The following is a 15,529-nucleotide window of genomic DNA, read 5'->3' on the forward strand; positions in this document are numbered from 1 at the left end:
AATGGCGAGACCTGATTTTTTAAACATGGTGTTTGTCTTTACTTATACTAATGTAGCTGTTTTAGATTTTTTAAACACTGTTCTAGCTTCATGCTTTGGGTTAGGTCAACCAAACCCCAAGAAATCATACTGGAAATGTTGATGTGAGCTTCCCTTCCCCAACAGCAAACTCTAGTGATATCTACTAATCCTATGTAACTGAAAGTTATATTGAAAATATTAAAATGTACCAAAGTGTTACAGTACAGAAAAAAATGTATACATCCTATAAGTTAATAGATTTCAGTGTTTGAAATGCCATGTTTGGGTGCATTTGGGAGACTGTGTTTGCAGCCCAAGAGTTATAGTTTGCTGGCCAGCCTCCACCATGACTTGACAAGTCTCAGTATTATTTTACTCGTTCAACATGGCTTTTCTTTCCCTTATCAGAAAGAGTTTCTCATTCTGAGTAATTTGAATCTCATATATATCCACCACTAATTATTTAAAATGCTGATAGCAATTTTTTAAGTTTAGCTAGATTGTTAGGTTTAGTATGGTTATTGGGGGTTGTTTTTTGACTGATATTGTTTCTAGAGCAAGCACAGTCATCATGAGGGTAAAAAATGTATCAGTACTACTATTATAACTCCCAAGTACAATGGAAGCTCAATTCTCAAACTTAATTCGTTTTTGAATGGCGTTCGAAATCTGAAGTGTTAAAAAACCAAAGCTAATTTTCCCATAGGAATCAATGTAAAATGGATTAATCTGTTCCAAGACACCCATCCACCTTGTCTTAGCTTCTTATAACAGATGCTCCTAACAGAAGCTCCTACTGCTAAGATGGCTGCTTCACAACATCTCAAGCTCAGATATTATTTTTCCAGAAAGGATGTATTGAATGAACTTGTGACACAGAACTCATCTGAAGATACTGTTTAGACCATGCAGGTATTCCCTTTGTCACCATTCTAGTGAGGGAAGCCTTACAGAGTGACACAAAGAGGAGCAACTCACTTACCACCAAAATGAAGGTGATCATAACACTTAGACATCTTGCTGCAGGGAAAAGCTACTAAGAAAATGCAGTTGTGCAGTAGTGATGGCACTGGGGGTCATCAAGAGAGCCACCTGAGCTCTTATTACTATAAATGAGTAATGAGCAGCAACTTTTGTTCTGTCTTAATATTTGAAATCAAGCAACTTTGTTCAAGAACCAAATTGTGGTACAGCAACCGAAGTAATTAGAAGTTCAAAGTTTTGTTCAAAAAACAATTTGTTCTAAAAGGGAGGCATTTGGTAACCAAGGTTCCATTATATTATAAAACCTCTGACTTGCCTCCTGGACAGCGATTCTGTTGCCCTCGACAAAGGTGCATGCATTTTCAATTTTCAAGGTATGTAGATAGATTTTCATGTTTCTTTTAATCCTTTACACAAAGGAATAACTCGCACATCTCCACACATATGTTCAGTGAGAAAAGCTCACTATTAACTACACATATCTTGGTACTACGAACTAAAAGAGGAGAACATCAGTCCAAGGAAGGCGATTGTCTGTAGGTACCAACACTAAGCGTTAGGTTATGTTAGGAGTGGCTAATATCAACAATCACATTATGAAAGACAGAGGAATAAATACAGTACAGTGAACCTCCAGTTTTCATGGGGTTATGTTCCAAAGGCACCTGTGAAGTGCTAAATATCTGCCTTATATGGATGCTACCCTTAAAATGCATATTTATTGTCTCTGTTAATAAGAAAAATCAGTATAGGTACTCATTGATGATGGATGAGATGAATGAAGATGATGATGTAGCTGTGCAGTTTGATATAATAAATATATATGGGGAGAGAGAGAGAGAGAGAGAGAGAGATGAATTGTGGCTGTGTGGTGGCCAGTGGGTGACCTTGACAGTGGCCAGTGGCTCAGCTCTCTCTCTCTCTCTCTCTCTCTCTCTCTCTCTCTCTCTCTCTCTCTCTCTCTCTCTCTCTCTCTCTCTCTCTCTCTCTCTCTCTCTCTCTCTCTCTCTCTCTCTCTCTCTCTCTCTCTCTCTCTCAGATAAGTTCACGCACACACACACACACACACACACACACACACACACACACACACACACACACACACACACACATGTTTAAAAGATATGGAGATGGGACAGCACAAGCATAGCTCTTTTCCCATAAAGCACAACTAGGTAAATACAAACACACACACACACTGTCCCACTATACAAACCTAAAGAAAAGGAAAGGAAAATAGACATAGTTCAATGCAAGATGCACAACTGCAAAGAAAAAAGGAGATAAAGCATGGATAAGAATAAAAAGAAATAAAAACAAAAAAATAAAGATTTTAAGATAGTAAGAAATGAATATGTGAAAATAAGGAGAGAGGAAGAGAAATTACATGAAAAAGATATAGTTGAAAAGTGAAAAGACGAACCAAAACTGTTCAACAAATTCATAAATGTAAAAATTAAACTAAAAGAAAAACTAGAAAGGCTGAAGGATGGAAATTAAACATATGAAGACCCAAAAGACATGAGTGAACTGCTAAACAAAAAGTTTCAACAAGTTTTCACAGAAGAATCAGAATTCAAAGAAGCAAATGTGGGAAATTACAGTAATCAAAGAAGCTTATAAAATGATGGAGGAACTGGAAGAAAAAAAAGTAACAGGACAGGATGGAGTATCAGGTTTCATTTTAAGAGTGCATGAAACAATCGATTGAACCAGTATATGACATAATAAAGTGCCCAGTATCAACTGGAAGAGTGTTTAAGGAATGGAAGAGAGCAGACATAGTGCCAATTTATAAAAGTGGAAAGAAGGAAGAACCACTAAACCATAGACCAGTATCAATGACCAACTTAATATGTAATATCTGTGAGAAAGTGATAAAGAAGCAGTGGACAAAATTTCTATGGCTTTAGACAAAAGTAATCTTGTGTGACAAATTTGATGAGCTATTTGAGAGTGACTGATATAACACAGAAGACAGATGAATGGGTAGACTTTATGTATTTAGATCTAAAATAAGCTTTTGACAAAGTTCCCCACAACAGGCTATTATGGAAGCTAGAAAATATAGGAGGATTAAGTGGATAAATAAAAAAATCTGGATGGAAAGTTACTTAAAGAGAAGAGAAATTATAGTAAAAAAATGCAAAATTGAAATGGAGAAAAGTAGTTAGTGGAGTACCACTCTGTCGATGACCCTAAGTATCTTAACACCCCCCTTCAACTTTTTCTTCATTAACTTCTACAACATTCACAGTCTAAGATCTAATTTTCAATCTGTAGAACACCACTTCTCCTCTTCTAAACCTCATCTCCTTTTCCTCACTGAAACTTAGGTGTCTGAGGCAACTGACAGTATCCCCTTTTCTGTTCGCTCCTACTTTCTCTATCTTCATTTTCAATCCAAAGCTGAATGTTGTGTTTATGTGCGTAATGACTTAACCAGCTCTCATGCCCACGCTCTTGAATCTTCTGAGTTTTCCACCATCCGGCTATGACTACAGAGTCACTCTCAAACTAAATTTATATGTGCTATATACCTCTCACCTAACTCCTCTGACTATAAGAAATTCTTTACCTACTTAACTTCCAAAGTGGAGCACATTCTGACCCTCTTCCCTTTTGCAGAGATCTCCATTCTTGGAGACTTCAATGTTCACCACCAGCTTTGGCTTTCCTCTCCCTTCACTGACCATCCTGGTGAACTAGCCTTCAACTTTGCTATCCTCCACGACCTAGAGCAATTGGTGCATCATCCTACTCATATTCTTGACCATCTTGGAGGTATGCCCAACATTCTTGACCTTTTCCTGACCTCTAATCCTTCTGCTTATGCTGTTACCCTTTCTTCTCCATTGGGCTCCTCCAATCACAATCTCATATCTGTATCCTGTCCTATTGCTCCAATCCCTCCTCAGGATCCCCCTAAGCGAAGGTGCCTCTGGCGTTTTCCCTCTGCTAGTTTGGGGGACCAGAGGAGGTATTTTGCTGATTTTTCTTGGAATGACTACTGCTTCCGTGTCAGAGACCCATCTTTGTGTGCTGAGCGCATAACAGAGGTGATAGTGTCTGGCATGGAGGCATACATTCCTCACTCTTTTTCTCGACCTAAACCTTCCAAACCTTGGTTTAACACACCTTGTTCTTGTGCTATACATGATAGAGAGGTGGCCCACAAAAGGTATTTAAGACTTCCATCACCAGAATCTCATGCACGTTATATTTCTGCCCAGAACCATGCCAAGTCTGTTCTCCAACTAGCCAAAAACTCATTCATTAACAGAGTGTCAAAACCTTTCAAGATCTAACTCCCCTCATAACTTCTGGCATCTAGCCAAAAATATCTCTAATAACTTTGCTTCTTCTTCTTTCCCTCCTTTATTTCAACCAGATGGCACCACTGCTATCACATCTATTTCTAAAGCTAAACTCTTCACTCAAACATTTGCTAAAAACTCTACCTTGGACAATTCTGGGCTTGTTCCTCCCTCTTCACCCTCTAACTACTTCATGCTACCTATTAAAATTCTTCGCAATGATGTTTTCCATGTCCTTGCTGACCTAAACCCTCGGAAGGCTTATGGACCTGATGGGGTCCCTCCTATTTTTCTCCGAAGCTGTGCCTCTGTGCTTGCACCTTGCCTAGTCAAACTCTTTCAGCTCCGTCTGTAAACGTCTACCTTTCCTTCTTGCTGGAAGTTTGCCTACATTCAGCCTGTTCCTAAAAAGGGTGTCTGTTCTAATCCCTCAAACTACCGTCCTATTGCTTTCATTTCCTGCCTATCTAAAGTTTTTTAATCTATCCTCAACAGGAAGATTCTTAAACATCTACAGTAAAATCCCTCTTATCCGGCATCAACGGGACCACCGACATGCCGGATACTTGAATATTGCCGGATACTTAAATAGAAGCGAAATTATGTCCACAATCACCACCCTACACTCACGCATCTTACCATAACAAAGATCAGCTGATCTTAATTAGCAGCTGATCTGATCAGCTTCTTAAGTGTAAGCACAACACGCTTCCTCTTTTCTACAACTTTAGGCATGATGAAGGCGTCAGGCGATAAACAGTGCACACACGGGACTGAGTCACTGAGTAAACATAGTGCAGTGGGTCGCGGGTGGCGCAAAGCAGTGCACTCTGGTGGCGAGGGGACAAAGTATGCCTCGTGCGGGAATTTTAATCGATTTTATGAGTACACATTGATTTTTTATTGATTTTAAGGCTCGGGGAAAAATGTGCCGGATACTTGAAGCTGCCGGATACTCGAATGCCGGATGAGAGGGATTTTACTGTATCACTTCACAACCTTCTATCTGATCGCCAGTATGGGTTCTGTCAAGGCCGCTCTACTGGTGATCTTCTGGCTTTCCTTACTGAGTCTTGGTGATCCTCTTTTAGAGATTTTGGTGAAACTTTTGCTGTTGCCTTGGACATATCAAAAGCTTTTGATAGAGTCTGGCACAAAGCTTTGATTTCCAAACTACCCTCCTACGGCTTCTATCCTTCTCTCTGTAACTTCATCTCAAGTTTCCTTTCTGACTGTTCTGTTGTTGCTATGGTAGACGTTCACTGTTCTTCTCTTAAATCTATTAACAGTGGTGTTCCTCAGGGTTCTGTCCTGTCACCCACAGGACCAAACTTCTTGTCCTATCCACTCCTACGCTGATGATACCACCCTGCACTTTTCCACGTCTTTTCATAGACATCCAGCCCTTCAGGAGATAAACATTTCATGCAGGGAAGCCACAGAACACTTGACTTATGATCTTTCTTAAATTTCTGACTGGGGCAGAACAAACTCGGTATTGTTCAATGCCTCAAAAACTCAATTCCTCCATCTATCAACTCGACACACCACCTTCCAGACAACTATCCTCTCTTCTTCAATGACACTGAACTGTCCCACCCTTCTACACTGAACATCCTCGGTCTGTCCTTTACTTATAATCTGAACTGGAAACTTGACATCTCATCTCTAGCTAAAACAGCTTCTAGGAAGTTAGGCCTTCTGAGACGTCTCCGCCAGTTTTTCTCACCCCCGTAGCTGCTAACTTTGTACAAGGGCCTTATCCGTCCATGTATGGAGTATGCTTCACATGTCTGAGGGGGTTCCACTCATACTGCTCGTCTAGATAGGGTGGAATCAAAAGCTTTTCGTCTCATCAACTCCTCTCCTCTAACTGGCTGTCTTCAGCCTCTCTCTCACCGCTGCATTGTTGCATCTCTAGCTGTCTTCTACCGCTATTTTCATGCTAACTGCTCTTCTGATCTTGCTAACTGCATGCCTCCCATCCTCCCGCGGCCTCGCTGCACAAGACTTTCTTCTTTCTCTCATCCCTATTCTGTCCACCTCTCTAAGGCAAGGGTTAACCGGTATTCTCAATTATTCATCCCTTTCTCTGGTAAACTCTGGAACTCCCTGCCTGCTTCTCTATTTCCACCTTCCTATGACTTGAATTCTTTCAAGAGGGAGGTTTCAAGACACTTATCCTTCAATTTTTTACTACTACTCTGGACCCTTTTATGGGACTGGCATTTCAGTGGGCATTTTTTTATTTATTTTTTTTATTGGATTTTTGTTGCCCTTGGCCAGTGTCCCTCCTACATAAAAAAAAAAAAAAAAAAAACAAGGCTCATTGCTGGCACCATTACTTTTCCTGACTACATAAATGATGTGCCTGAAGGAGTAAAGAGTTACAAGAGTTTGCAGATGATCCAAAATTACAAAAACATATAAGAAACAACAAAGACTGAAATTCTACAAGAGGACTAAGAGACCAAAATGGATATATAAAATGGGAAATGAAGAAATAATAAAAATACAAAAAGAGAAAGATATGGGAGTGACAATACAGGATAGTCAACAGTCGGAGAAGCACGTAGAAAAGATATTGAGAAATACATATAAAATGGTGAGAAATATTGGAACAGCATTCCACTACATGGATAAAGATATGAGAAAGATAATTACCACTATGATTAGACCAAAGCTGGAATATGCTGAATTAGTGTTCTCCATACAAGAAGAAACATGTCAAAAAACTAGAAAGGATACAATAGATGGCAATGAAGATGGTTCTAAAACTGGAAGAATTAACATATGAAGACAGGTTAAAGGAAATGAACCTGCTAACATTGGAACAAAGAAGAGAAAGGGGAGACTTACTTTTGATTTATAAATTGTGGAATAGAGTGGAAGAAATTGATAATGAAAAACTGCTGCAGAGAGAAGTAGAAAATACCAGATACACACAAGGCCACAGCAAAAAACTAAGAAAAGGAAGATGCTTGAATAACATAGAGAAATAAAGTTTTCCACAGAGAAATATAGAAGTTTGGAACAAGCTAAGTGAGGATGTAGTATCAGCAACAAGTGTGCACAACTTTAAGGAAAAACTGGACATACAGTTATGGAGACGGGACCACACGAGCATAGCTCAGGCCCTGTAAATTATAACTAGGTAAATATAACAAGATAAATACAGAGAGAGAGAGAGAGAGAGCATTGCATCAAGGTCACTTACTGGCTGTCTTTTCTACTTTCTCTCCAGATAGTATGGTTATAGAAAATGATGATAATTCAAACACAACAATAAAAAGAACAAAAACCATGAAACAATGAGTTACATGCCTTGTTACACTGATGTAAACAAACTGACAGCTTGCAACAAACGGTTCATGTCCAGTGTTACCACAACTCCATCTGTAGCACACGGGACTTTCAAATTGAGTCTGCTGCTCCAGATTTTGTCCACTGCTTCCAAAATCCATTAAAGCAAGGACCAAAGTATTGAGACATGAGCGTATATTACCAGCCAAAATATTTCCCACGCTCACCTCTGATCAAGCCACTCTCCTGATTGCTTCAAACATCACTATACAATCACAGATTTCCTCACTATTATATATTATGTGATAATCCTGAAGGCATATATGGATAGATCACCTCTTCCTTTAGCTATAGGTGGCAGGAAAATGCAAAAGTTGATCTAGTAAATGAGAAATAACAAAATTCAACAACTTTTCTTTGTTGCTGATGGAACCAGAGCTGCTTACCTATGAGCAAAGCTTAGTATTTACTAACTTAACATTGGGGCTTGCATCCAGTGTTTAATGAACCCAACTGTGGGGTTAGTGAAACTAACTACAATGTTTAAAAAAGCGGGTCTGAGGGTTGACTGTACGAGTATATATATATATATATATATATATATATATATATATATATATATATATATATATATATATATATATATATATATATATATATATATATATATATATATATAATATTTGTCTGTTTATTTTTCTTTCAATGAAGGGGGTTAGTAAAGCGTGTACTTAACTCTCTTGTAGACCAGTAAGTTTCATAAGTTTTCTTTCCAGTGTCACTTCAGTTGGCAGGGATTTCTGGCCTCTCCATATGCCTTGCAAAACTTTGATTTAGAAACAGATATCTTCCCTAAAAATCTCAGAAGTAAGCGCATATTATATATCACTCGATTCACAAGAAAATTATCTGTATGATGATCATATAAAAAAAATTCACAAAATTAATTTCACTAATTTTTTCCTACAAAAATGAACAAGAAACCAGAAAATGTTCACAATCTTGTAGCTCAAAACTTTTCCTGCAAGCATTCTACATGCTACACATCACCTAAATCATCTTTTTATGAGCTTTACAATGGTACTATTGTCATTGTGATATGTCAATTAAATCTCAAGAAAATAAAGGAAAACTGAGATCACCATTCATCTCAAATGAGGAAGAATGGCTGAGGTCTGTGTAGTGGGTAGTGAGTCAGAAGGGGCACATGGAAAGCAAGGGGAAGGGAGATAATCCTTGTGCAATGAGGGAAGAATGGTCAAGTGAGAAAGTTATTTGTGTAGCTGTCCTGACTGGATGGGTTGGTGGTGGTGACAAGGGGTACTGGCAAGTTTTCCCTCCACAATACTTCGCTATCACTGTCTCCTGCATCAGTGTAAATTTCACTGTCTTTAGTCTCTGCCTATTCGTGATCCCTTTCAATCTCAGTCTCACTGGATCTCTTCCTGTTTGACATGTTTAGTTTTCTTTCCTCTGTAAGATTTTTCCTGAAAATATGGAACAAGGTTCTGCATTACTACACAAGTAATTCACCTTGCACAATCAAAAGTTATGTAGATAACATAGGCAATGTGTATGGCAACTCCATTTATCTTATATATAGGCAATATCCGACAGAAAATGGAGACAGTGTGCAGACAGCTAGGGTCACTGGCTGAAGCTGACAAATTATCTTCTGGGTGGCCTATTCTGGGAAGTCTCAGTATTGCTAATTCATTACTTTTATGAAACTTATGCTCATCTTTGACTTGCCAAAAATTGACACATTTTCACCAGAACATTTTTTTAATGAATATAAATAAATTTTTTGATGCACTTGTGGATTAGTGCAGTTTTGCATCAAGACATTTTGACACATATATGCATCCAGTGTGTGAGAGGGTTAAAACATACTAACCTATATTGTAATTTTTTTTTCTTAAATAAGGCGTTGGATACTCCAAGTCTGGAGTACCTTTCCATATCTTTTTAGACTTTGTACATATATTATGCAGCTCTAAAAACCAATATTTTCCATGTATCTGTAAAATTCATCTGAATACATATTACATATTGAGTAAATGCTTCCCTTTTGTCAATGCTCTTTATGATATCCCTAATTTAATCTTTTCACAGAAAGACTTCTATTCTGTGTTTATCCATCTGACTCTTGCTACTTCCTGTTTTCCTCAGTTTGTGTATGTGAACCAGAGCTTTGCACCAGCACCTGACCAAGTGGTAAGAAACTTGTATGAGTGCTTTGGTTCCGATGGAAAGTTGGTGTTGCACTACTGCCGTACCCAAGCATGGGGGTGAATGGGGTCAGCTCTGTGAGTGAAAGGGAGAGTCTATGAAATAAAAGACATGAGCCAAAGGTTGACTAAGACAAACACTAAAAAATTATATTTGAAAAACATTAAATCTAAAACTGTTTGTGCTGTGAAGTCTGAAATTTAGTTTATGAATAAAAAAAAAGTGGTTGATAACTGTATAGTAATTTAATAAAAACAAAAAAATTATCTGTTCATATCAAGTGATAGAAACAAATTGAAAGAATAAATGGTATTTGGCAAAAGAAAGAGAAAAATACATGTAGCTTAGAAAACTGAGTGATTTTTAATTGGGAACACAAACTAAAAGGGGATTAGATAACATACGTCAAAAAATAGTAAATGTTGCTGTGTAACAGACATTCATTCAGGCAGTGTGGTCAGGGAGGATTGGTCCTCTTTCTCCTAGAGGATAAAATGTGAAGGAATGCTCATTGGTGAGTGTATGTATGTGGATGTGTGGTCTTTCCTACCCATCATTTGCACAGGATGTCAACCTGGCAAATAGATATGATAAATAAAGCATTGTACTTTAAGCAAATGTCAGTAAATCAAGTGAAATATTATAATGTGAACACTGCAAAAAAGTCTGTGAGAAATTCTTAACTTGACAGATTAAAATGCAGATCAGATGTTCTTATGTTGCTAGTTAGAAAAAAAAAATGTAAATGTGATTAAATATATGAATACATAAGACTAGATAGCATTAACTTTCTGTATAATAGAAAAAAGAAAACTTGTTTAATTATCAAAATGACAAATAGTAAAAAGGGATTTTACTCATCATTGGAAGAAATGGCACCAAAGTTGATGCATGATCCATGTTAGAATTATAAGGGAAGAATGTTAAGCAGAGGGATCCTGGGTAGCATTACTTCAGTAGAAGCATAGTGGATGGGATGTTTAAAAATATATTATTGTTAGCTATTTTCACAACTTTTTCATGCATTGAAAAGTTATATTGTGGACATATATGAATTCAGTTCATTGTGTTTCCCGTGAGATGATCTTGTCATGTAATGTTTATTTTATGAAAAAATAAAAAATAAAAAAAAATATATATATATATATATATATATATATATATATATATATATATATATATATATATATATATATATATATATATATATATATATATATATATATATATATATATATATATATATATATATATATATTGCTTAATTACATTAGAAAATACAAATTTTACAATGTTTGGCGAAGAAAATGTGGGCAAGATTTTGAGTCTATCTTGTGCAACATAAAACTGAGATATGAAGGGTGTATGCACCATCTTGATTCCAAGATTGTCAACATTTGCAATATATTTGTAGCGTTGTGACTCATGTGTGATATACATGTCATTACCTAAGCTGGCACCTGAATACTGCTCCATGCATTATTTTATTTTCTCTGATATATATCAGCCCAAGGAAAGACTTACAGATATCGATAAGGAGACATTGTTGAAGTTCATGCTTTATACAGGGTGTCTTGCAAGTTAAGATACATAGTTCAAGTAATTCTAAGTCAAAAATACTCTATACACATTTGCTGCATTTTGCTTTATTTTGCAAGAAATTAACACATAAGTTGTGTGTTGCAGGAGGTGCTCACCTGGGTGGGTTTCTACCTCCTTCTTTCCCTCCTTGGCTCACTACATACTTGAGTGGCACCGCGCAGCATTAAGTGATCATTTATTGTGTATGATCTATGCATTCAGAGCCTTACAAGAAACAACAAATGACAGATTAAATTTAAGTGATTTCAAATTTTGCTATGTTCTGTGAATTTTGCCCCTTTCAGTATTTGTATTTGTATTCTTGTACTGATGGTGGGGTTTTGTATTGTCACCTGGATGATGCCACCTTGAGCTGGTCCAACATGCTCAGCTACTGCAGAAGTACCAGAAAAACATCCTCTTTCAGGGAGATGCTGACACACTGTTATCTGGTTGTCTTATGTCTTGTGTTACCTGTGCCTGTATTCTGCTGCTGCAACCAGGTATTCCCATCACAGAGTGAATATCATGTCATGAATATCATCACATGAATATTTTGTCCAAATACTTATTGTTACTGAATGTGAAAGGCATCTTCACCATAGCAAGAGGTGCACTTTGGCAGTCTGCTGATTAAGGAGAGTTGTCACTTAGGTGTCAAGACATCAACTGTTGATTGTTGAGTGTTGAGGGAGTGACAGTTGCAGTGAGTTGCCATGTATGTTTTGAAAAGTAGCACTTAACAACACTGTATTGCTGTGTTACCTGTACATTTTCTTCACTGACACATACAAAAATTTAACATGCCATTTGCTATTTCCCGTAAGGATTTGACTGCATAGATTGTGCACAAAAAATGATCACTTAATGCCATGCAGTACCACTTGAGTGTGTAGTGAGCTGAGGAGGGAAGGAAGGAGGTGGAAGCCCATCCAGGCAAGCGTCTCCTACAACACACAACTTATATATCAATTTCTCACAAAATGAAGTAAAACACAGCATATGTGTATAGTATTCTCAACTTTGAATTACTCAAACTATCAAATCCTGAAGTATGTACCTTAACTCATGGGACACCCTGTACACAACAACTAGGTGAAACTAAATTGGTAACTACACACACATACCTATATGTATCACTTAGAAAGAAAGAAAGCAAGTATTCATTGAAGTCTTGTGTGAAATGTGTTGCTATTGTGTCAAGAAATGGCATCAGTATAATGAAGAATGTATAAATTATTGTTACATACCTGTCAGAATGATGATTGAAGATATTGCATATAAAAAAGAAAAACAGTGATAGCTAGCTGACATATGAATGCCTACTTATACTCTGTGTGGAATAAGTAAAGGTTTGTGTGTGTGTGCGTGTGTTGTGTGTGTGTGTGTGTGTGACTTCATAAGTGATCTGTAATGTACCATTCATTAAATACATTTTCTATGCAAATTGTCTTATTTCATCAAACATAGGGCAGAAAAATAAAATGAAATAATAATTTTGGTTGAGGTTGTTGTAAAGAAGGGGGGAAAAAATTAGTTACACCTACCAACAGCCAAAACACCCCAGCAAGTCTACATCGGAGGAACAATGAACAGTCTGTGTTGTGCTGGGCTGGCTGGACCCACGTCCAGCCAGCAGGTGTAAGTTGCCAGTTATGCATTCTCTCTCTCTCTCTCTCTCTCTCTCTCTCTCTCTCTCTCTCTCTCTCTCTCTCTCTCTCTCTCTCTCTCTCTCTACAGGCATAGTGTGTGTGTGTGTGTGTGTGTCTCTCTCTCTCTCTCTCTCTCTCTCTCTCTCTCTCTCTCTCTCTCTCTCTCTCTCTCTCTCTCTCTCTCTCTCTCTCTCTCTCTCTCTCTCTCTCTCTCTCTCTCTCTCTCTCTCTCTCTCTACAGGCATAGTGAGTGTTTTTCTCTCTCTCTCTCTCTCTCTCTCTCTCTCTCTCTCTCTCTCTCTCTCTCTCTCTCTCTCTCTCTCTCTCTCTCTCTCTCTCTCTCTCTCTCTCTCTCTCTCTCTCTCTCTCTCTCTCTCTCTCTCTCTCTCTCTCTCTCTCTCTCTCTCTCTCTCTCTCTCTCTCTCTCTCTCTCTCTCTCTCTCTCTCTCTCTACAGGCATAGTGTGTGTTTTCTCTCTCTCTCTCTCTCTCTCTCTCTCTCTCTCTCTCTCTCTCTCTCTCTCTCTCTCTCTCTCTCTCTCTCTCTCTCTCTCTCTACAGGCATAGTGTGTGTGTTTTCTCTCTCTCTCTCTCTCTCTCTCTCTCTCTCTCTCTCTCTCTCTCTCTCTCTCTCTCTCTCTCTCTCTCTCTCTCTCTCTCTCTCTCTCTCTCTCTCTCTCTCTCTCTCTCTCTACAGGCATAGCGTGTGTGTTTTCTCTCTCTCTCTCTCTCTCTCTCTCTCTCTCTCTCTCTCTCTCTCTCTCTCTCTCTCTCTCTCTCTCTCTCTCTCTCTCTCTCTCTCTACAGGCATAGCGTGTGTGTTTTCTCTCTCTCTCTCTCTCTCTCTCTCTCTCTCTCTCCTCTCTCTCTCTCTCTCTCTCTCTCTCTCTCTGGCTGCCATGGCAAGCAGATGTGCCTGTTTGAGCTCCCATTTTTGTTCCCTATTCCTTTGCCATGGCTGAAGTGCTCTCTACAGACATGGAAGTGTTGGTGAGAAAGTAAAGGAAGAGCTGAAAACCATCTCCATCACCAAGAAGAAGGACATGACGAAGATGGCAAAAGACTTAATGGACATCTTGTTACCTGAAATAGCCAAGGTAATTACTGTATCAGTGTTACCATGACTACAGCCATGGACAGGATAACTGAAGTGAAAAGTCAAACAGTTGATAGCTTCTTGTTACAATGGCAAGCCCTGCAAATGAAGTATGAATGCGACAGATTGAGCAATACCAGAGAAGTGATAATCCATGCATTTATGGAATGGAGGAGGAAAGTGAAGAAAGTGAGGAGGCACTGGAAGAGAGTGATCAAGCTTGCTTCGAGCATGGGTGTCAGTTTACAAGCTGATGATATCTCAATGGTTCACCAATTGGGAAAACCTTGAGACCATGAACACCCATTCATTGTGAGATTTTGTTGAAAAAGAAGAGAAATGCGCTACTGCATAAAAAAGGTGAACTGAGGAAAAAAGCTGTGTCCATCAATGAAGACCTGACACCCGTATGATCTGTGATGAGGCATATGGTGAAGGAAAAAGTTGGCGTGAAGAATGTTACAACAAGGAACAGCAGAATTGTGGCTTGGTTGACAAACAATCTGAACCGGGCCATAGAGATCAACAAAACTCTAGATGACCTGAGCAAAGCGGGTATAGTGACACTGGACTAGAAATGACTACAAATGGATCATAGTGTGGAAAAATACTGTATAGGACATGTGTGGAGTACAACCATGTTCTTTTTTTTTTTTTATGTAGGAAGGACACTGGCCAAGGGCAACAAAAATCCAATAAAAAAAATGCCCACTGAAATGCCAGTCCCTTAAAAGGTTCAAAGCAGTAGTCAAAAATTGATGAAGAAGGGTCTTGAAACCTCCCTCTTGAAGGAATTCAAGTCTTAGGTAGGTGGAAATACAGAAGCAGGCAGGGCAGGGAGTTCCAGAGTTTACCAGAGAAAGGGATGAATGATTGAGAATACTGGTTAACTCTTGCGTTAGAGAGGTGGACAGAATAGGGGTGAGAGAAAGAAGAAAGTCTTGTGCAGCGAGGCTTTGGGAGGAGGGGAGGCATGCAGTTAGCAAGATCAGAAGAGCAGTTAGCATGAAAATAGCGGTAGAAGACAGCTAGAGATGCAACATTGCGGCGGTGAGAGAGAGGCTGAAGACAGTCAGTTAGAGGAGAGTAGTTGATGAGATGAATAGCTTTTGATTCCACCCTATCTAGAAGAGCAGTATGAGTGGAACCCCCCCAGACATGTGAAGCATACTCCATACATGGACGGATAAAGCCCTTGTACAGAGTTAGCAGCTGGGGGGGGGGGTGAGAAAAGCTGGCGAAGACGTCTCAGAACGCCTAACTTCATAGCTGTTTTAGCTAGAGATGAGATGTGAAGTTTCCAGTTCAGATTATAAGTAAAGGACAGACCAAGGATGTTCAGTG

General features: G+C 38.6%; 1 protein-coding gene across 3 annotated transcripts in view; it reads left to right on the forward strand.

Annotated features, from left to right (window-relative positions):
- The window catches only part of LOC135104934 (autophagy protein 12-like), a 33,452-nt gene extending 20,567 nt beyond the window's left edge, over positions 1-12,885 (forward strand). For 2 of the 3 annotated variants that reach the window (XM_064012720.1, XM_064012722.1), the window contains one exon: positions 9,798-12,885. In XM_064012720.1, the coding sequence (XP_063868790.1) occupies positions 9,798-9,920 (123 nt within the window). In that variant the 3' untranslated portion in view covers positions 9,921-12,885. Of the gene's footprint in view, positions 1-3,633; positions 3,790-9,797 lie in introns of all 3 variants that reach the window. The other variant, XR_010270611.1, reaches the window with a different exon arrangement.
- The last annotated feature ends 2,644 nt before the right edge of the window (positions 12,886-15,529 follow it).

The sequence above is a fragment of the Scylla paramamosain genome, chromosome 11 (assembly GCF_035594125.1).
Source record: "Scylla paramamosain isolate STU-SP2022 chromosome 11, ASM3559412v1, whole genome shotgun sequence".
NCBI lineage: Eukaryota > Metazoa > Arthropoda > Malacostraca > Decapoda > Portunidae > Scylla > Scylla paramamosain.